Source organism: Ilyonectria robusta (assembly GCF_021365365.1).
Source record: "Ilyonectria robusta strain PMI_751 chromosome Unknown BGZ61scaffold_16, whole genome shotgun sequence".
Lineage (NCBI taxonomy): Eukaryota > Fungi > Ascomycota > Sordariomycetes > Hypocreales > Nectriaceae > Ilyonectria > Ilyonectria robusta.
The window spans coordinates 559,798-577,031 of record NW_025764450.1 but is presented as its reverse complement, the minus strand read 5'-3'; the positions used below and the strand labels follow the sequence as shown (position 1 = coordinate 577,031).

The 17,234-nt window shown below is 49.2% G+C and overlaps 8 protein-coding genes across 8 annotated transcripts; 4 read left to right on the top strand and 4 right to left on the bottom strand.

The window, feature by feature from the left end:
- Positions 1 to 528: 528 nt before the first annotated feature.
- On the bottom strand, positions 529 to 2,034 carry BGZ61DRAFT_309889 (permease for cytosine/purines, uracil, thiamine, allantoin-domain-containing protein; the record flags this gene model as incomplete). The annotated part of the gene is made up of 4 exons (XM_046238796.1): positions 529 to 1,201; positions 1,254 to 1,652; positions 1,699 to 1,866; positions 1,922 to 2,034. Coding segments are annotated over 4 exons (1,353 nt in total), but the record flags the coding sequence as incomplete, so codon positions are not given.
- A 1,180-nt stretch (positions 2,035 to 3,214) lies between these two features.
- BGZ61DRAFT_480644 (endoribonuclease L-PSP) lies at positions 3,215 to 3,692 on the top strand (the record flags this gene model as incomplete). Its single annotated transcript, XM_046249221.1, has 2 exons — positions 3,215 to 3,326; positions 3,385 to 3,692. The coding sequence occupies 2 exons, from the start codon at positions 3,215 to 3,217 to the stop codon at positions 3,690 to 3,692; spliced, it is 420 nt and encodes a 139-aa protein (XP_046101532.1).
- A 241-nt stretch (positions 3,693 to 3,933) lies between these two features.
- On the bottom strand, positions 3,934 to 5,388 carry BGZ61DRAFT_424873 (NAD dependent epimerase/dehydratase). Its single transcript, XM_046243618.1, has 4 exons — positions 5,210 to 5,388; positions 4,859 to 5,153; positions 4,197 to 4,792; positions 3,934 to 4,138 (listed from the first exon to the last, which is right to left on the bottom strand). Exons 1-4 carry the CDS (start codon positions 5,254 to 5,256, stop codon positions 4,018 to 4,020), a joined length of 1,059 nt encoding a protein of 352 aa, XP_046101531.1. The 5' UTR covers positions 5,257 to 5,388; the 3' UTR covers positions 3,934 to 4,017.
- An 857-nt stretch (positions 5,389 to 6,245) lies between these two features.
- Positions 6,246 to 6,802, top strand: BGZ61DRAFT_480642 (uncharacterized protein; the record flags this gene model as incomplete). The annotated part of the gene is made up of 2 exons (XM_046249220.1): positions 6,246 to 6,323; positions 6,389 to 6,802. The coding sequence occupies 2 exons, from the start codon at positions 6,246 to 6,248 to the stop codon at positions 6,800 to 6,802; spliced, it is 492 nt and encodes a 163-aa protein (XP_046101530.1).
- Positions 6,803 to 7,705: 903 nt separating this feature from the next.
- Positions 7,706 to 9,752, top strand: BGZ61DRAFT_358199 (major facilitator superfamily domain-containing protein; the record flags this gene model as incomplete). The annotated part of the gene is made up of 6 exons (XM_046240943.1): positions 7,706 to 8,003; positions 8,120 to 8,579; positions 8,636 to 8,875; positions 8,935 to 9,081; positions 9,164 to 9,377; positions 9,465 to 9,752. The coding sequence occupies 6 exons, from the start codon at positions 7,706 to 7,708 to the stop codon at positions 9,750 to 9,752; spliced, it is 1,647 nt and encodes a 548-aa protein (XP_046101529.1).
- Positions 9,753 to 10,074: 322 nt separating this feature from the next.
- Positions 10,075 to 12,949, bottom strand: BGZ61DRAFT_424872 (fungal-specific transcription factor domain-containing protein). The gene is made up of 9 exons (XM_046243617.1): positions 12,628 to 12,949; positions 12,511 to 12,577; positions 11,654 to 12,452; positions 11,567 to 11,600; positions 11,396 to 11,516; positions 11,319 to 11,339; positions 10,885 to 11,270; positions 10,666 to 10,837; positions 10,075 to 10,583 (listed from the first exon to the last, which is right to left on the bottom strand). The coding sequence occupies exons 1-9, from the start codon at positions 12,755 to 12,757 to the stop codon at positions 10,160 to 10,162; spliced, it is 2,154 nt and encodes a 717-aa protein (XP_046101528.1). The 5' UTR covers positions 12,758 to 12,949; the 3' UTR covers positions 10,075 to 10,159.
- Positions 12,950 to 13,911: 962 nt separating this feature from the next.
- On the bottom strand, positions 13,912 to 15,012 carry BGZ61DRAFT_424870 (Alpha/Beta hydrolase protein; the record flags this gene model as incomplete). Its single annotated transcript, XM_046243616.1, has 3 exons — positions 14,880 to 15,012; positions 14,529 to 14,824; positions 13,912 to 14,460 (listed from the first exon to the last, which is right to left on the bottom strand). Exons 1-3 carry the CDS (start codon positions 14,995 to 14,997, stop codon positions 13,912 to 13,914), a joined length of 963 nt encoding a protein of 320 aa, XP_046101527.1. The 5' UTR covers positions 14,998 to 15,012.
- Positions 15,013 to 15,424: 412 nt separating this feature from the next.
- BGZ61DRAFT_480638 (cupin domain-containing protein) lies at positions 15,425 to 16,519 on the top strand (the record flags this gene model as incomplete). Its single annotated transcript, XM_046249219.1, has 2 exons — positions 15,425 to 15,727; positions 15,776 to 16,519. 2 exons carry the CDS (start codon positions 15,425 to 15,427, stop codon positions 16,517 to 16,519), a joined length of 1,047 nt encoding a protein of 348 aa, XP_046101526.1.
- Positions 16,520 to 17,234: the final 715 nt, after the last annotated feature.

Sequence of the window (17,234 nt, the reverse complement as noted above, 5' to 3'; positions counted from 1 at the left end):
GTGTGTAACGGGGATCTCCGAGACTCCGGACCTAGCAATTCTACGTACTTATTAGGGCGAAATAGGTAAGACTGTAGAGCTCTTAGGAATCCCTCCAGGAATGCGTCTGAAGGTAACCTTCCGGGGGCCTCAGCAAGTGAGGCCTACACACACACATGCCTCAGACAAAAACAACCTTATACCTTACTTTCTGATAATAATTAATAAGTTTGGATATTAACTGAGAATTAATAAGTATGCACCAAAAATAGTAAAAAGTAACTATCTAAACCGTAGTTTGTTTTTATTAAGTTAACTATATATATTACAATGTATTAACTTTACAATAGTAACAGTACAGATTAACTGTACGAGATATTTGAACACAGTCCATCTGTTTTCAGCATCCTAGGATAACAGTAACATCTAATCAGTATATTTTTGCCACTCACTCCCTGGGACGTGCCTAACAGAGTGTACAAACTCGTTCTTAACTGTAAAGGGTACTGGAGAAAGAAACAAACAGACTTATCTCCCTATAATGCGACGCTCTAAGGTCCTTAATGGAATATACAGGAGACAACCCAATACCATTCCAATCTCAACACCAATATCACCAGTTCGAATGGCAATTGGTCCTACATACCAAGCGGTGCTCATAGAAGGAATAATCAAGCCAACACTTAGTGCGCTGGTTGTAAGCGCTGCAATACCAACCGGGAGCTTCTGTCTCATGTTCCAATCAAGCATTTCATAGCTACCATAGTCTCCTTTGCGGAAGTAGTAGTGTTCAGTTAGAGATATTCCCACATATATGGATGTCCAATACCCAATTACGCCGAGAAAGTTTGTTAGAGAAGCGTAGAAATTGGCAGCAGCGACAATCGCTACCGGGATGACGATGGCTGAGATGACGAGGGTGAAGATGTAGCGAGGTACGCGAACCAGAATCGAATGAAGTGATTGCATGCTCAAAGATATCGAGTAAAGTGAGCACGCAGTGTTACCCATGACGGAAAAGGCCAGTAATACCGCGATGAATTTGCCGAAATTGCCTGACGATGACACCATGGCATACATGACGCCGCCGACAGAATATGCGTCGTTGGCCTCAACCCAAGAGGGGTTACTCGGCACTGCGCCCCCGATCGCTGCTCCGAGAACCATCAAAAGGATTGAAGGAATGCAGTAACCAGCGTAGACGAACGTAAATGTCCGATATCTGAACATTAATTAGCGCCGTTAGCGATAGGTGGTGGTACCAAAGTGCTTACCGTGAAACATCTGGGCTGATGTAAACCGAATAGTCAGAGACAATAGCCGCCCAAGAAATACATAGGCTGGCGCAGAGAGATATAAACGACATGATAGCTTGCACAGAGGGTGTGGTTGGCTCGGTTTGCGCTCGAAGACTCTTACCCCCAACCCCAACGGTGACGATGAGGGCTACCATTGAAGGGATCCAGGAATATTGTTCAAAGTAGTGCAGAAAGGTATATCCCATAAAGGAAACAAAAAGTGCGACGATGACGGTAAGAACAATACCAACCGCCAAGCTCAAAGACCCTTCCGAGAGCGCCGTCAGGGTTTGACCACTGACAATGGATGTGATGATAGTATATCCAGTCAGCGTTGCAAGTTGTAAAATGGCGACAATGAGGACCAGATCAAAGCTTTACAATATGTTAGACAGAGCAAACCGGAGAAATACAAACGTACCCAAAGTAGTAGCGAGTCTGAACAATTTGGCGCATCCCTGTTTTGGGACCTATTGTGCCAATCCAAGCCACAGGAATCATGAAGACGAGAGACGTCAGAACAACTATCAGCGACGAGATTGGGAGACCAATTCCAAAAACCAGTGGGCCTGATATGCCTGTAGTGATGCTGGACGGTGTTAGCAGATTGACGAATTCTCTACCTGACGTAGATGTAGACTCACGGTAAAAGCGAACAATTCGCAGTGAACCAAACGGCGAACAGGGATAGTCCATTCTTATCGGATCTCTCCTCTACAGGCACGGGATCGATGCCTCGAGCTTCAACAGAGCCCGTCAATTTACCGCGAACCCAAGCAATGGGGTTCTTGGACAGGTGAGTAGCATCACCTTCATCGACCGAAGCAGAGCTGGGATTTCTGGGAAACTCAGACTTCTCCAAGTCGGGCACCTCGGGCGATTCTTTTTCGTGCTTCGCCATGCTTAGAGGCAGGTTTATCGTACCTGGCTTTGAGTGATTGATTACGGGAAATCATTAGCCGTCATGCTCACGGGACGCTTTATATCTCAAGCCTTCAATAGCGTGCCCGCCAAATTATTGATCCTTATCTTCCCCAGCGGCCTTATCAAAGGCCTCTTTGAAAGTCTCTGAAGGCCTCTTAATATCCAGGGTGTCACCCCAAACTTTGTCGATAAGCACTCAAGTGTTAATGGAGCCATGCCAGCCGCCGCGTGTACTAGAGACCAGGATCAAACGGGAGTTGGTTTCAGGCACTGATATGCACAGTTAGGTGTGCCTCTAATCACCAACGAGGAAGGGTCGATAGTTCGATGAGTGGCAATAGTATTCTTGGAACAGGTCAATGACAATTGGTGACCCCCGCGAAAGCACCTACTATCTCTGAGTTTGCCACTTTATGAATGTTGTGTATTGATAATGGGAAAGCTTGCATCAAATTGAATCAGAAATGAGGTTAGATTGATGATAGGAAGAGTTCCCCCACCAAGTCCCCAACATGGGTTGAAGTGGCGACGGCCGAGATGCCGCCCTGATACGCAATCCTCCCCAATCTGCTCGTCCGTCTCGAACAATCTAAGTTTCCCCAGAGTGGGCGAGAACTGTTTAGCGGCGGAAGCGGAGATGCCGCTATGATTGCTCTAAATTGTTAGCGGCGGATCTGGAATTCCGCCGTGATATGCCCCGGACTTGATGCTGTCGATTACGCGTCTGGCATTTCGTTCGCTCGTGGCTGATCCACGTCCTCGTATTTCTAAGCAAGAGGATGAATAATATCAAAATTCGTAGATGTCATGACTCGATCTTGAAAATGGGAAGAATGCCTCTTCTCCTATATCAGGCGACGACTCACTTGGGGTTATTTAGTGCATCAAATTCTTTCTCTGTGTAAAACTTCGCATCTGCACACTCCATTCAAGCTTCACAGAATCCAAAGAACCTTTCTTCGCCACTTAAAGATAAAAGATCGCCTGATTTGAGCTGTCTTATACCCGCGAAAATGTCCCATCTCAAGTACTACGCCTATGAAGGAGTTGGCGTTGAGAATGTGCGCAAGTTTCACTACAGTCAAGCTGTGCGAATTGGCGATCGGATTGAATGTGCGGGCCAAGGTATGTACTCAATTCCCTTACCGTGTACGCCACATGGTCCAGAACTAACGAAATCTAGGAGGATGGAACCCCGTGAATGGCGAATTTTACAAGGAGATCAATGAGCAAATCGACCAGGCATTCAAGAATGTCGAACTCAATCTTAAAGATGCTGGTGGCAAAGGATGGTCGCAAGTGTTCCGTGTGTACTCGTACCACGTTCCCATCAACGACGAGGCTTTGGCCGCTATGGTCAGGAATTTCAGGAAATATATGCCGGATCATCAGCCGATTTGGACCTGTGTCGGTGTGCCACGACTTGGAGAGGATGATATGCGGGTTGAAATTGAGGTTGTTGCTCATGACCCAGAGACTGTCGCAAAATAGGGAAATACTGGACATTTAAATTTACAATTCCAAGATACACGAGGAAATGAATTGTATTTGTATGTCATATTTGTTGCAAATACTTCTTTCTTTTTTGAACGACTTTATTTTATGCGCCTTCTGTTTCCATGGATTGAATCGGACCCGCCATCCCCCGCGGAATTTGATTTACTACTAGAGGGTATGTTTCCAGCACAACTACATTATCTTAATTCATCCGAAAGTTGACTTCTTGCTGTGTATCTATATGTAATGGGAATCACATTCGATGTATTGGTGGTCCACTCGATGCTAATTATTTAATCAGCTTTCATAACATGGCGTATCAATTTGACGTGTCATCCAAGACCATCTGGAACGCTTCATGTATGCAAGCCTGCCACTCATCCTCTGTTTTCGTCGGCTGCCAGCCAAGCTCATATCCCTTCTCAGCTCGTGTCTGTGATCTTCGGTCAGGTTAGTAAAGAGTTCAAATAGGCTTCAAGGGAGGATGAATCAGCGTACGAAGAAGCCTGGATGCGCTCAGTGTGGATCTCGTCACCATTCCAGAATTTGGCAGCTGCGTCTGTGAGATTAATCGGGGTTGCCTCTGCATCCTTCAATACATGAAGCTTAAACCCAACTTCAGCAATACGGTCTGCTACTTCTTTCCAAGAGTGGCGCCCAGTTCCGGCGAAGAAGTACCCTTTTCGTCCTGCTGGAAGTGAAGGATCGACTACTGCTCGAGCTATCACCGCCTCGACCAGAGTTGCAAGGTCAAGTACGTGAACGTGTCCTATGGCGGAAGTGCCTGGGGCCACATATTCAGACCTGCCCGCAGAAATGGCGTTTCGAATTAGCATCGGGATCTGTTGTGATCCAGTGTTGAAGTACCCAGTGCCTCGTCCCCAAACTAAAGGTGGCATGATAATGTACGTCCTGATGCTCAACCTTTCGCCCGTCTCGACCACGGTGACATCCGTGGTACGCTGGCTGTATTTTCTCAGAGCTTCGCGTTCAAGCTCGTATTCGAAAATCCCCTCATCATTGTCAGAGAATGTGAGGCATTTGCCCCCGTGTCCGGTGACATCCCCGACAGACAAGTTGGTAGTCCCCGAAAGCTTTGTACAAGGAGTCAGCACTTGGATATTTCTCTCGCCACGCAATGGTACTTTCAGTCTTCTTACCTGAATGAAAACCGGTTCAAAGTCACCTCTACTTCCACGCATTGCTAAGCCGGCAATTAATGCCTTTGCCGACTCGGGGTGGAAGCCTGTGGCAGTGTGCAAAACGACATCAAACTGGCTTGCAAGTTTCGTAAGCCCCTCCGTGTCATCTAAACCCCTTGGTAAAATGACCGATTTGATGCCATTTTTCTGTAGAACGTTGGCCTGACTTTCCTCACGAACGAGAGTGGTGATAGAGAGGGAATTGATAATCTCGTTCGAGGAATTCAGTAGTTGTGAAAGCACGGTGCCGCCCCTTGGAATCTGTTAGCCAACAAATCCTTCACCAAGGTATTATTGCTCCTTTATTACACAAAACCACTTGCACCAGTCAACAACAGTGAGAGCGGAGGCGACATGTCTAAAGATTGCGAAAGATGGGTTATTAGGTTTTCTTTTTACCGCGAGTTAGAATTTATATCGACAAGCGGATTGGTGTTGTATTTCCGTGCTAGGTTATCGGAATGGCGATATTGCCAGCACGCCATATCTTTAACATTGGGCTCTCACGCTTTTAGGCTTTTAAGAGATGAAACATGGTGAAAGCGGGGTATTCACTGCTCTTACATTAGTCATATTCTTAATTAATCAGCACATGCAATTTGTCAACATGATTTGTCCACGAACATCACAATCTTCTCCAATCAGTGTATTCGGTCGCAGCATCCAGTCTACAATCCAGCATTAAACTCTAACATGCTGACAAGACTCACACGAGTAGATATGAGGGTTCGGCGGCCATATTCCCGATCCGCTTATCATCCGTCGGTGCGGGTTATGACAGCCGATCCGAAATCGCTGCGCGACTGTCAATGGGCGAATTGAGCCTCAACATCAGGTCATCATGGCACCCCTGACCAGAAATCGACAAGCTTCCACAGCCAAGGAGTATTAAACTCGGGGTTAGTAGCCGGAGGAAAAGCGATGAGCTCTTCTATCTGGGTCCTGAGATTGGACCGAGGATAGATAGTGGACTCCCACGGCGTTGCTTCTGACTCAGCCACCTTTTATCAATATCAGGAAACCATATTCCGCTCAATTCAGTCTTGATCTGTTTTCCGATAACGTGCTAGCCACGGCCCAGATGAAACGTACACACGTATCTTTTGCGCGCTAGTTTGGTTGATGATAAACTCGATTGCAGAGCGTGTTGTACCGATAAGGCCATCCACTACTTATGACACATCGGCAATATTCCCGATGCAGCTGGCCAACCTGCTCAACTCGCGATACGGCGGATGTTCTCAATGAACGTAAGGAGCACTGGTCGGGAGCATAAGTCGGACATAAACAATCATCTACGCTACCAGTACCAGAACCACCCTTGCTTCAAACGCACCTGTTCAAGATGGCCTGTCTATTGGGGTTTATGGAAGGCAGCTATAAGCTTATGAACATCAAAGGACTCTTTGTCGGCACCAAGACGGTTGATCTATATTTACTCTCTTGCTTGCCATCAGAAGACTCCAATGTCCTCACCATTACTGGCAGCTCTCTCGCCAAAACGCCCTTGATAAGCATATCGAGTCTATCCTGACACCGAAAAACCATGCAGAAACATCTCATGGCATCAAGCAAGACGCTCCAGTGTCTGGGTTCGATCAGGCGACTACTCTCGCGTCTAAGACAAACAAGACCATCGACACGATCATCTCCATCGGAGGGGGCTCGCTAATCGATGCAGGCAAGATCATCTCGCATCGCCACCATACTAGGCACAACAAGTACCTTACGCACATTAACATTCCAGCGACTTTCTCTGTTGCGCAGTGCACCGTCATGGCTGGCTTCACGACGGAGCTAGGACTGAAGCAAGGGATCAACGACCCGAATGTTGCGGCCAGCTACATCATGCCTGACTTTGGCACGAGTCGTCAAGCTCAAAGCGAAATGGAGCTCGCTTGACGCTGCTAGGATTGCTACCTTACTGCCATATTCGGGAGGTGTTGCAAGCGGCAATAATGATGCGGATGCTTGAGAATTCGGCGATTTAATCCAAAGGCTTGTTGAAACCTTGGATTTAAATTCGACTTTATCCAGGCTTGGTGTTTCTAAGGATTAAGTTGGGTTTATTTGTGAGCGAATTGGAGCACAGCCCGGTACAACAATGAGCTTTTCGACTCCTGAAATTGAGGACATATTAGATTAAACTTATTTTAAAATACAACGGCGATTTGTCTTCCAGGTATCCCCTAAATAGGGACCTAATACTTCCAATTGGCGGGAAGTCGCAGTCCTAGAGTACATAACAGTAGAGCATCGCCTCGGGAACCTATCTCAAGGACTCTACAGGAAGGGGGAGAACAAACATTCTCTGAGAATATTACAACCAGGGGTATTTCTGCTGGCTAGAGTAGGAATTTGGAGTGGGTTAAGACGCGGAGTGAACATCCCCCGAGGCCCACCATAATTCCTCCGCGGTCAATCCTCCGAGACCGTTTCCCCGAACAGCGATCCCAAGCAGGCCGCCCAAAACAGTTCTAGACAGCCTTGGCATCGCCAGGATGGTACTCCAGCTACAGCGTGACTAGGGATTGCGGGGGAGCGCGGGGAAGACTCTCGTACGTCGTATCGCGCTGGAGCGTTGCATCACCCCGGACGAGAGCTATGGAGCCCGCAGACGCGAGCAACGAGGTTTTGAAGATCAATCTTTATTAACGCACCATCTCGTCCCACTGCTGGCTTCCTTCTTGGACCGTTAGCGATCATCACCGACCTAAAATCTTGAGTCAGTTTCATTTTTTTCGCGTCAAAAGAAGAAGGGAAGACTCATCCCTCGCGACCTAGCACCCGTGGAGAAGTGTCAAGATGGCGACTGAAGCGCCCAAGACGAACGATGACATCGCCATCCAAACTGCCCGAGTCCCAACACAGGAGACCCAACCGCAATCGACGATCGCAGACGATACGAACATTGGCCGGGAGCAGGTCATCAAGAACGGCGTCGTGGTGAGCTCAGCTTCCAAGCCGCCCAAGAGGGATTTCCGACTCGCCTGGCTCTACGTCTTCGACTGGTACCCCAGCCACTACAGCAAGCAGGAAATCGCCCTTCTCAAGAAACAAGACCGTATCATTCTTCCTCTCATGTACGTTTCACGGCGAGCTAGTCAAGCCAGATCCCCCTTCAGATTAGACGGTATGCTAACAGAGAAACAGTTGCTTGCTATGTAGGTTTCCTGAACGGCGAGGATTGTCCAAACTCCACCAATCTAACATGCTTAGTCTTCATCAAATGGCTCGATCAGTCCAACATCAGCAATGCTTACAACTCGGGAATGAAGGAGGACCTGAACATTGAGGGAATCGAGTACAACTTGTTCAGCACCTTTTACAACATTGGCTATCTCGTCCTCGAGATTCCCTCCATGATGATCATCTCCCGCCCCAAGCTGTCACGATGGTACCTCCCGATCTGCGAGACCCTGTGGTCCATCATCACATTTGTCCAAAGCCGCAACAACAGCAGTGAGATGATTTACGGTATGCGATTCCTCATGGGCCTTTTCGAGACGCCTGCCGCCACTGGTTCGCTCTACATCCTCGCGTCTTGGTATCGGGCCGATGAAGTGTTCAAGCGTGCTGGTGTCTGGTACGTCTCCAGCAATATTGGTGCCATGTTCGCTGGCTATATGCAGGCTGCGGCCCACGCTGGTCTTGATGGAAAGCTTGGCATGCAAGGATGGTAAGTTTTCGCTCCTTTTGCTCGGGCATTTTAATCTGACACTTCACGTCTCCCAGGCGTTGGGTGTTCATTGTGGATGGCATCATCAGCCTCCCCATTGCCATTGCCGGTTTCTTCCTCTTTCCAGGTCTGCCCACCAGCCCTCGCATCTGGTGGCTCAAGGAGGAGGAGCAAAAGCTCGCCCTTGCGCGCATGCAAGACGATGGCGTCAGAAAAAGCTCCAAGATCGGCAAGCGTATGCTCAAGCGTGTCTTCACCCACTGGCATTTCTACTTTGCCGTGATTACCTACGTCTGGTAAGTTGTCTCGGGCGTATCCCGAAAATGCATTTATACTAATGGCTCTTACCTGGTAGCTTCCAGTGCACTACGTGGGTTACTGGCCAGATGGGTATCTGGGTCAAGGACACTGGAAAGTATTCTGTCGAGTTGATCAACATCCTACCCACTGGCACCCAAGCTGTAGCCATTTTATGTGGAAGTATCATCCCGCAATTCGTCATGTAAGTCTCAGTCCCCTTCTTCTCCACTGGGTCCCTGAGGTGGCAGCTTTTGACGCAAGACGGCCGACTAACTCCCTCGCAGGGTATACCCGATATGGATGCCAATCATCTTCTCCGGTAGCATTTTGATCTTCTCCAATATCTGCCTTCGAATCTGGTATATCCCCGATGGCTTGAAGTTCGCAACCTGGTTTCTTTTGGGCCTGAACTCTTGCGTTACCCCAATACTCTTCCCTTTCATCCATCTTATCATGAAGGATGATAACGAAGCGAAGAGCTTCACCACTGGTGCCATGGTAAGTAATCTCCTTCGGCTTCATGGTTCTCTAGGCCGTTACTAGAGGCGAGAATTAGTAAGCTAACTACTTGCGTGTTTTCTACAGATGACTGTTGGCTGGTCTTTCTTCACCTGGTACAACGTCGTTGTATTTCCCATCACCGAGGGTCCTCAGTGGAAGAGAGGATTCACTGCCAGTATCTGCCTTTGTGTTGCTTGGGTCACTCTTTTCATGACCGGCTACCTGCTGTGGCAGCGTGACATCAAGAAGGGCTTGTACAAGCATGCCATCGAAGAGGAGGAGAACGAGGAGATACTCAACGAAAAGGTCGAGCAGATTCAGGCCGAGTCCACCCACCTAGAGGAGAAGGAGAAGGATAAAGAACTGAAATAAATAGGTCTATGCAGTAGCTTTGCAATATGCTGTGGATAGTCGATGTGGCGCTTTCTGGTGCTTTGAGGACAGACAGTCCCAGTGCTCTAGGATCTCAATTCCAGGCTGCTGATAGCCTCTCGGATCAATTATTTATGTCAATAGGAACACGTTTTAGTGAACAAATGGATAGTCACCCGCACCTCTATTGGTCTTAATTCCACTCAAAATGAAACTGCTAAGCCTCAGCTGCACTCCATGTTAGCGGAGTGTTTTGCCAAATCCCATATCACCAGTATGTCATACATATCACAAAATCATAGATGTCAGCGGGTCTCGCAACTTCTCGGTACGGGTATCTCTTGATCCGCCAATTACAATTGGTTCATACTCATTACACTGAAATTGTTCATCATATTCCGCATTGATCATTGCCCAACTAATTGGGGTTCTCCAATTCCATCGTCAATGTGATCCCCGGGCCCTGGGTCTCCCAAAAATCGCAGCAAAGCCTCGGGATCGTCCCACACTCCTGTTTCAAACATCAAATTCGCATCAAACACCTCGTCAATTAGTGTTAAAGGCCCCCACTGGTGATTGAATGGAAGCGCTCCGTCACGCCTCGCACCGTCGTTGATGCGGGACGCAGATTTGTCTTGAGCTTGCGCCAATGCATGTTGGATAATCGCCGCGGCCTTGGTGGCAACCACGCACTCATCCATTGTGTCGAGAATCTCGATGGCCATCTCTATAAAACCAGATAGAGATTGTACTTCGCTGTCGGACGCGCCCTGGCCGAGGTACACTAGGATGATGGACGTGGCGAACGATATGTAGGTAATATTGTAAAACCTGAAACTATGTTAATGGGGTTCAAGATCAAGAGCCCCATGGAAAGGGCCGATTTTTTAGTTTCCAGGTATAGTAGACATACCAGGTACGAAAGAAATCGTGATGTTGGTATATATGGTAGATGATGTCGATAGTCTGCTTTGCGGAGTCGAGGCACTTTTGAATGCCCTCAGACGCAGACACAGATGCACGTTCCCCGGGTGATGAGTTAATCAGAAGGGATCCAAACATCAGAATCCTCAGGTTATGGTATCCTACGTTGCTCAGTTTTCATTCACGTACTTGGGCAGGTTTGTCTTACGTATTGTCAGTACGAGCCGTTGCCTTTTGGCGTACTGCGCATCTTTAACGCTCTTCAATGACGTCTTGCGGGAAAAAGTTCGAGATGGACGAATGGCTTCAGGAACGCTGTCCACCCATCGATTGAGGTCTTGCTCGAGTTGGTTGGCCCGTGCCAATAGCTCTGGCAGTGAGAGGTCGGACAGATAAATACCGAGGCAAAGAGCCCTGGTTATTCGTGAGAAATCCACCATGTATTTGATGATGGCGCAATGTGGCGGCTCCATGAGTGCCTGTTGTTGTGGAAGCGTGGATGAGTCTTGGGTCTCATATGTGACAGGGAGGCGGCGGTTGTGATAAAGGTCTGAGCCCAGTGTATCAGGTCTTCCCATGGCAAAAGACATTTCCCTGCAATGGTCAGTCTTGTCTTCCTTAGTGGGAGGGGTGGGTGTGTACATTTCGAGCGAATAGAGTCCCCTGTTGAACACAAAGGTCAGAATGTACTCAGTTTCGCAGATGAATACAGCACTCACCACCACGTTCGTGACTCGGCCTTGAGTGATTCAACATCTCGTTGCAAATGAGCTGGAGGCTCTCGGTTGATTCCTATAGCTAGTGCTGTCCTCACGGCCTGTCCTACATACATGTATGCCCCTGCCTTTGTTAGCAACTCAACAATGGGATTGTTGAGCGGTCAGACTTACAGTGTGGATTCAACTCGTTTTGACAAATCTTGGCCTATTAATTGACGTAAGCAAGTATCCTGTGGTTGGGGGAAAATGGCGGCTTACGAGAAAGAAATAGCACTGGACCATTTCTAAATCAGTAACCATGCCGAGGCGATAGCAATGGCTCAGTGACTCGTCGAAGAACTTGCGACTCCATTGCCGGTTAGATATGCCGTCAATTGGCTCTTCTTCCCGGACACTGATGAGGGCGCCGAGTGATAAAATGCTATAGTACAGCGCGATGAAGCTGCTATTTTGTGACGCATCCGTCTCCGACCAGAGCTGTTCGCACTTTTTCAGAAATCGGTGCTTGTCTAAGATCGGGTGTATGTAATGATTTGAAGAGAAAAAGGCGTGGATAAAGACGCTACATTTGTGGTAATGGATCGACACGCCGGGAGTCGACGGCGCAGGGTCGGAGTTGATGGATTGTTGAATGCCGTCCATCATGCCAGGTGAGAATCGCGGGTTATGAAGATTTGACACGATTGACCCGCTCTCTTGCTCCTTCGCAGGTAGAAACACGTCGCGATCCTCATTTCTCTGGACTCGCGAGAGCAGCGCGACGGACGACGAGCTGCCGTAGAACTCGACGCTTCGGGTGTGCATATTGACGGCGGAGAACTCCTGGGCGCTCTGCTTCGAGCTGCAGCTGGGCGACGGCACCTGATAGCCCCAGTCTCTGCTCTGGCCGACGGAGCCCTGTAGAGATGGGTCGACGCTCGGGGAGGCCTTTGGCGATGATGGATCGGAGAAGGCGCCGGGAGTCAAGACGGCTCCGGGCGTGGGAGCTGGCATCACACTGGGCGTATCCGACGAAGACTGCAGCGTCTTGACCTGTTCTTCGAGTTGGCGTACATATCTGTGGTAAAGAGGTAAGCAGGCTACAGAGAGGCAATGATGGTCGCCAATATGCTTACTCGGGAGTGAATCTTCGCTTGAGGATGGAGCCATTGGAGCCTCGGTACGTGCACTCAACGTTGCGTTCTAGATAAATTAGCTACGCGAGTCCAATCGTCACCGGGAGGTTATGTTACGTCGACAATAGCTGCACGGGTGTGCTTCGTCGCATTTGTTCTTCTTTATCCGACAGAGCTCGCACGCGAGGACGGCGCGAGGGCGGCGTGTTTTCGCCCGGGGCTTCTGTATCTCGCCAGGACGATCCATGATTTTGTTTCCTCGAAGATGCAGAGGTGCAGAAAGATGCGCCAGACGCTGGGATTTGCCAATTGGTCTACAGGCACGAGAAATGGATGGGAAAGGATTTATCAACGGGTGCGAGACGGCCACACCGGCGCTATTCAATGCGGGGAAATGCGGTCTTAACGCTGTCCTCGGTGGATACTGCGGGGGTTTTAGTGAGAACGAATATGCTGTGTGGCGAGTCACAGAGACGTGGAATTGCAGGATCTAGCATGTGGTGGGTGGGATTGGGGATAAGTATGCTTCGAAGGGGACTCAGCTCTGGCATCAATACAGAAACTTCACCGTGAGGATTGCCCGCTTCGAGAGACTATTCAGGTCGATCGCCATGTTCAGTTCTACGACAATCACTCCTCCGCAGCGCTCCATTTAGCGTCTTGAGATTCTCACGATCCTCCTCACGATCCACACCCGATGATCATCTCTTCGCCTCCCGGTCTCGCAGCTGGAGACATGTTTCATACAGGGGCAATCTCCAAACATCCACGCATCCCTCGTCCAGGCCCTTTTATCCCCCTCAAATCGCCATCACAAGCCATGTCGTGTTTGCGGGGTAGCCAAACTCCTGGGGCAGCTCGGAAGACTCGGGACCATCTCCACATTCCGGCTTTTCCGGAGGCTCGATGCGTGTGACTAAGCGGCTCTTTGGACGCAGTGGCCAATTGGAGCTTCCAGACTCTGCTCACAAGAAATCTCGTCCGTGATGTTCAAGCTGGGAAGACGTGGGGTGCGTATGGCACGTGGGCTTTCTTGCCCAGAGACACCAATTGAGTCAGTTGATTGACTTCTCTGGCAGACTGACTCGGTCCCGAACGGGGGAAGCCGACATTCGGCCCTTCCGGCATGAAGCTAAAGATGAGGCGCGGTCATTCATGCATCAGTGTGTCACCTCGGCGATTTAAATCCGAGCTTCACTCCCCGCGGTCACGTTGATACCGGTACTTCAATTCAGCATGCTGTGACGATTTACCTTGCCATAAAGTACGTATGAGTATTTTTATCTAGAATCTGTCCCTCTGAATTGAGTAGTGCATGCGATACAGATCTGTGGTAAGAGGCGAAGGTATTTTCTTTATGGAGTGTCTAGGGTAAGTTGACTCGTATGGCTTCCTCGTCAATTAAATCAGGCTCTCTAGAAAGTCGAATCCTTCCCGCTGAAGGTTCCACGTCTGTGAGCCAACTTTCATTTTGGCCGCAAATGTATGCCCTTCATCAGGGATTCCTCTCATTCCGCACTTGACGCCATTTTCAGACAGTGCTGAGAGCAACCCTTCGCTGAGATACTGGGGTACCATTTTATCCTCATCGCCGTGAACAATAAATGTCGGCGGGAAACTGCTGGAGATGTTTCTAATCGGGTCGACCTTATCCCAATCTCCCGACGGGAAAATGGCATCCATCACTCTGCCGTTGGCAATTTGCGTAAAGGCAAACGCCTGGCGCGGATCGCTGAAGTTGGGACCTCCCACCCGCTGACCCTCCAGCGACACGCCTCCCTCAATGGGTACCGGATCTTCAGTGAAGACTTGGTTGATGAAATCTTCAGACAGATCGGTGGGCAGTTTTGATTTAATTTCTGTCAATGTCGTCTTCCAGAAAGCGTCCGCAAAGTTGCATGGCCCGTACATGTCGAAAATGCCTGCCACCGGGCGAGGGACGCCAAAGCCCTAGACCATTCAGTCAATCCATATTCTCATTGAACGTTCGCACGATGCCAATTCGGCGGTAGACCCACCAGGCTAAGTGCTAATGTGCCTCCAGATGATGTGCCAAACGCAAACACATGATCCAAATCCAGTGCGTAGGGAATATCTGTGTGAGAAGTGATGGCTGCCTTCAACCCGCCGTCATGCACCCAAGCCAGAAGGTCGCGACAATCCTGCATTGGACCTTCGAGAAGATTGACCTGCGGGCACAAACGATGGTTGGGAACAAGGACGATCCATTTTCGGGTGAGACAGTCATCAATCTGGTCCATATTGACCATCTTGAAGGATCCCAGCATGAAAGCTCCGCCATGGATGTCAATAACTAGACCAAAAATTGTTAGTTGATTCACTCAGAGCGTTCAGAATCGTCTACGTACTAACGGGGTTTTGTGAGCTGCTTCCATGTCTCTCCTCCTGGGGAAGGTAAATGTCGACATCAATGTCTTGCTTGTCGACGACCTTGTAGACGCCGCGGAACGAGTCGAGGTTTGCCATGGTGCCGCGCGATTCTTGCAGCTGGAGATACAAACGGAGTATGGATTTGAACAACACGCTCGACTGCCCTGTTCGCAATCCCAGCTCCCGCCTCCGCATCGCATTGACTGCGGGGGATCTTTTGTTGCATTTGTTGGCTCTGTGGGGCGGAAGATCCGAACCCACAGCGGCAATTGCTTCGGGATATCCGATCTCATGGCCTCTTGGATTTGGCTTCACCCCACTTGCCGAGCGTGTCATCGATTGTTCCATTGTCGCAAAGTATAGCCGAGACATTTAGTACTTATATCGACTAGCTAGCGTCCATCACGTCCTTCTCTTTCACGACATACCATAAAATTAACTAAATATCTCTCCTCTCCGCTATCACTTGAGTCATCTCATTGTCAACCCTTGACCTCAGTTCGACTCATCCAGCATCTTCATCATGAGCATCCCCGTTCAAAAGACGCCCCCCGATGCGAGGGTAAACTACATTATCGACCAACTCGAGGGCGAGCGCCTCACAATCCCTGGAAGCAAGGGCGCCTTCCGAATCCTAGCATCATCTAAGCAGACCAATGGCGGCATCGCCGTCTTCTCGAGCGGCGCTGTGCTATCTGACGCCCCTGGCTTCCACTGGCATGACGAAGCCCACGACGTGTTCCTCGTTACCAAAGGCTTCCTCAAGCTATGGAACGGTGACAAATGCCGCATTTTGGGACCCGGCGATTTCGCATATGTTCCCCCTGTGAGTTCTGCTCTATAAATAAACCCAGAAACTGGCTGACCATGGTAGAAAATTATCCACAACCCTGAGCTCCTGGGCCCCCATACCGAGACTCTTGGTCTCGTTGCGCCTGGCGACTGGGTTGACTTTTTTAGATATGTCGCCGAGACGTACTCGGGCGTCATTGTACCAGAGAATGATGATCGTGATCTGAAAGCTCTTTTGATCCCCAAGGTTATGGCGGCCAAGGACCGCTTCGACGTCCATTTCAAGCGAGACTACCAACCACCAGAGGTTGGCGAGTGGCTCGACTCTGAAAACACACTGCCCGGACCTCTGGAGCCTTATTTCCTCCGTGCCAACACCGGACCTAGGTGGCTCCTCGGTGGTGTCATGTCGCGCCCATTTATCAACGCCTCTCAATGCAGCGAAAAATTCGCAATCTCAAGCATCGAGTCGTCAAATGTTTATACCAGCTCCCCTCTGGCCAAGTGGCTCAACTTCCCCACGGTTGACCACTGCTTTTGTGTTATGGAGGGTCTGTTGAAGGTCAAGACTAAGGGAGAGGAGGACTGGAACACTGTCCGAGAGGGACAGACCGTCGTGTTGTCCGCTGGACAATCATTTACTTTGGAATTTGCCAGTCGATATGTGAGAGTCATCTCCTTCACAAATGGCCGCGGTATCGAGGAGCTGATCCAGACCGCTGGATCCTCATACACCAGTTTTATCCTACCAGAGGAGGCCCCGGAGTGGGATGAAGCTGCCATCCAAACTGCATGCGGAAAACTTGGTGTCAAGGTTGAGGCCTAAGCGACCAATTGGTATTAATGAAGGAATGTGCAGATGCGTTGCCAGAATAGGGCTCATGTTACCTATGCATTTGTTTTGATGTACTGTAGTCTGATCTGAATCAACGACACGGGCCTATGTGCTCGATACAGTTCAAATTTATATCCTACCGTTGTCAAGGGAAGGTTGTGAATATGTGTGGCATTTCGGGGAGTTTATGGCTTCGTGTCCAAATTAATCTCGATTCGGTTGCTTTAAGCACACAACGAAGCCATCTTCTTCATTGCCTAGGACCCTATGCATTCTAAGGAACTTTGTTCTTAGTATTCAGCCAGAATGCTGCTGGACTTGGCTGAACAATGACTTTCTGAGTGGCCAAGGCATCTATGGGACGATGTTATAAACGCTGCCCATGGCGGCATCTTGGCCTTTGAAGTTGGCAAGCAAAACTTCATTTGAGTAGTTAGTATTTAGATGCCCCACACCTATTGGTAGTGGCATCGGGTGACTCCTGCGTTAGTTTAGTGACCGAAAACCTTTCGCTTGGTGGCTGGGCTGTGATAGTTTATCAGTCAAATGTTTCCATTGGCTCCACTATCTAAACCACTTTTATGGAAGCCGTACACCCTATTGTCGTATAAAGTACGTACCTTCATGTTATTTACCTTGAATATGGTGCGGGTACATAGTGTCATTAAGCTGGTGCCAGTATTGATCATGATTCATGAGCGAGAAG

Coding starts and splice junctions, on each gene's coding strand:
- BGZ61DRAFT_424873 (XM_046243618.1), bottom strand. CDS start 5,256: ATGTCGCCTCCGCTCTCACTGTTGTTGACTGGTGCAAGTGGTTTTGT. Junction 4,793..4,858: donor TTGAACCGGTTTTCATTCAG/GTAAGAAGACTG, acceptor CCTTGTACAAAG/CTTTCGGGGACTACCAACTT. Junction 4,139..4,196: donor GAGCGCATCCAGGCTTCTTC/GTACGCTGATTC, acceptor ACCTGACCGAAG/ATCACAGACACGAGCTGAGA.
- BGZ61DRAFT_424872 (XM_046243617.1), bottom strand. CDS start 12,757: ATGGATCGTCCTGGCGAGATACAGAAGCCCCGGGCGAAAACACGCCGC. Junction 12,578..12,627: donor CCCGTGCAGCTATTGTCGAC/GTAACATAACCT, acceptor TAATTTATCTAG/AACGCAACGTTGAGTGCACG. Junction 11,340..11,395: donor GCCGAGTCACGAACGTGGTG/GTGAGTGCTGTA, acceptor TGTGTTCAACAG/GGGACTCTATTCGCTCGAAA.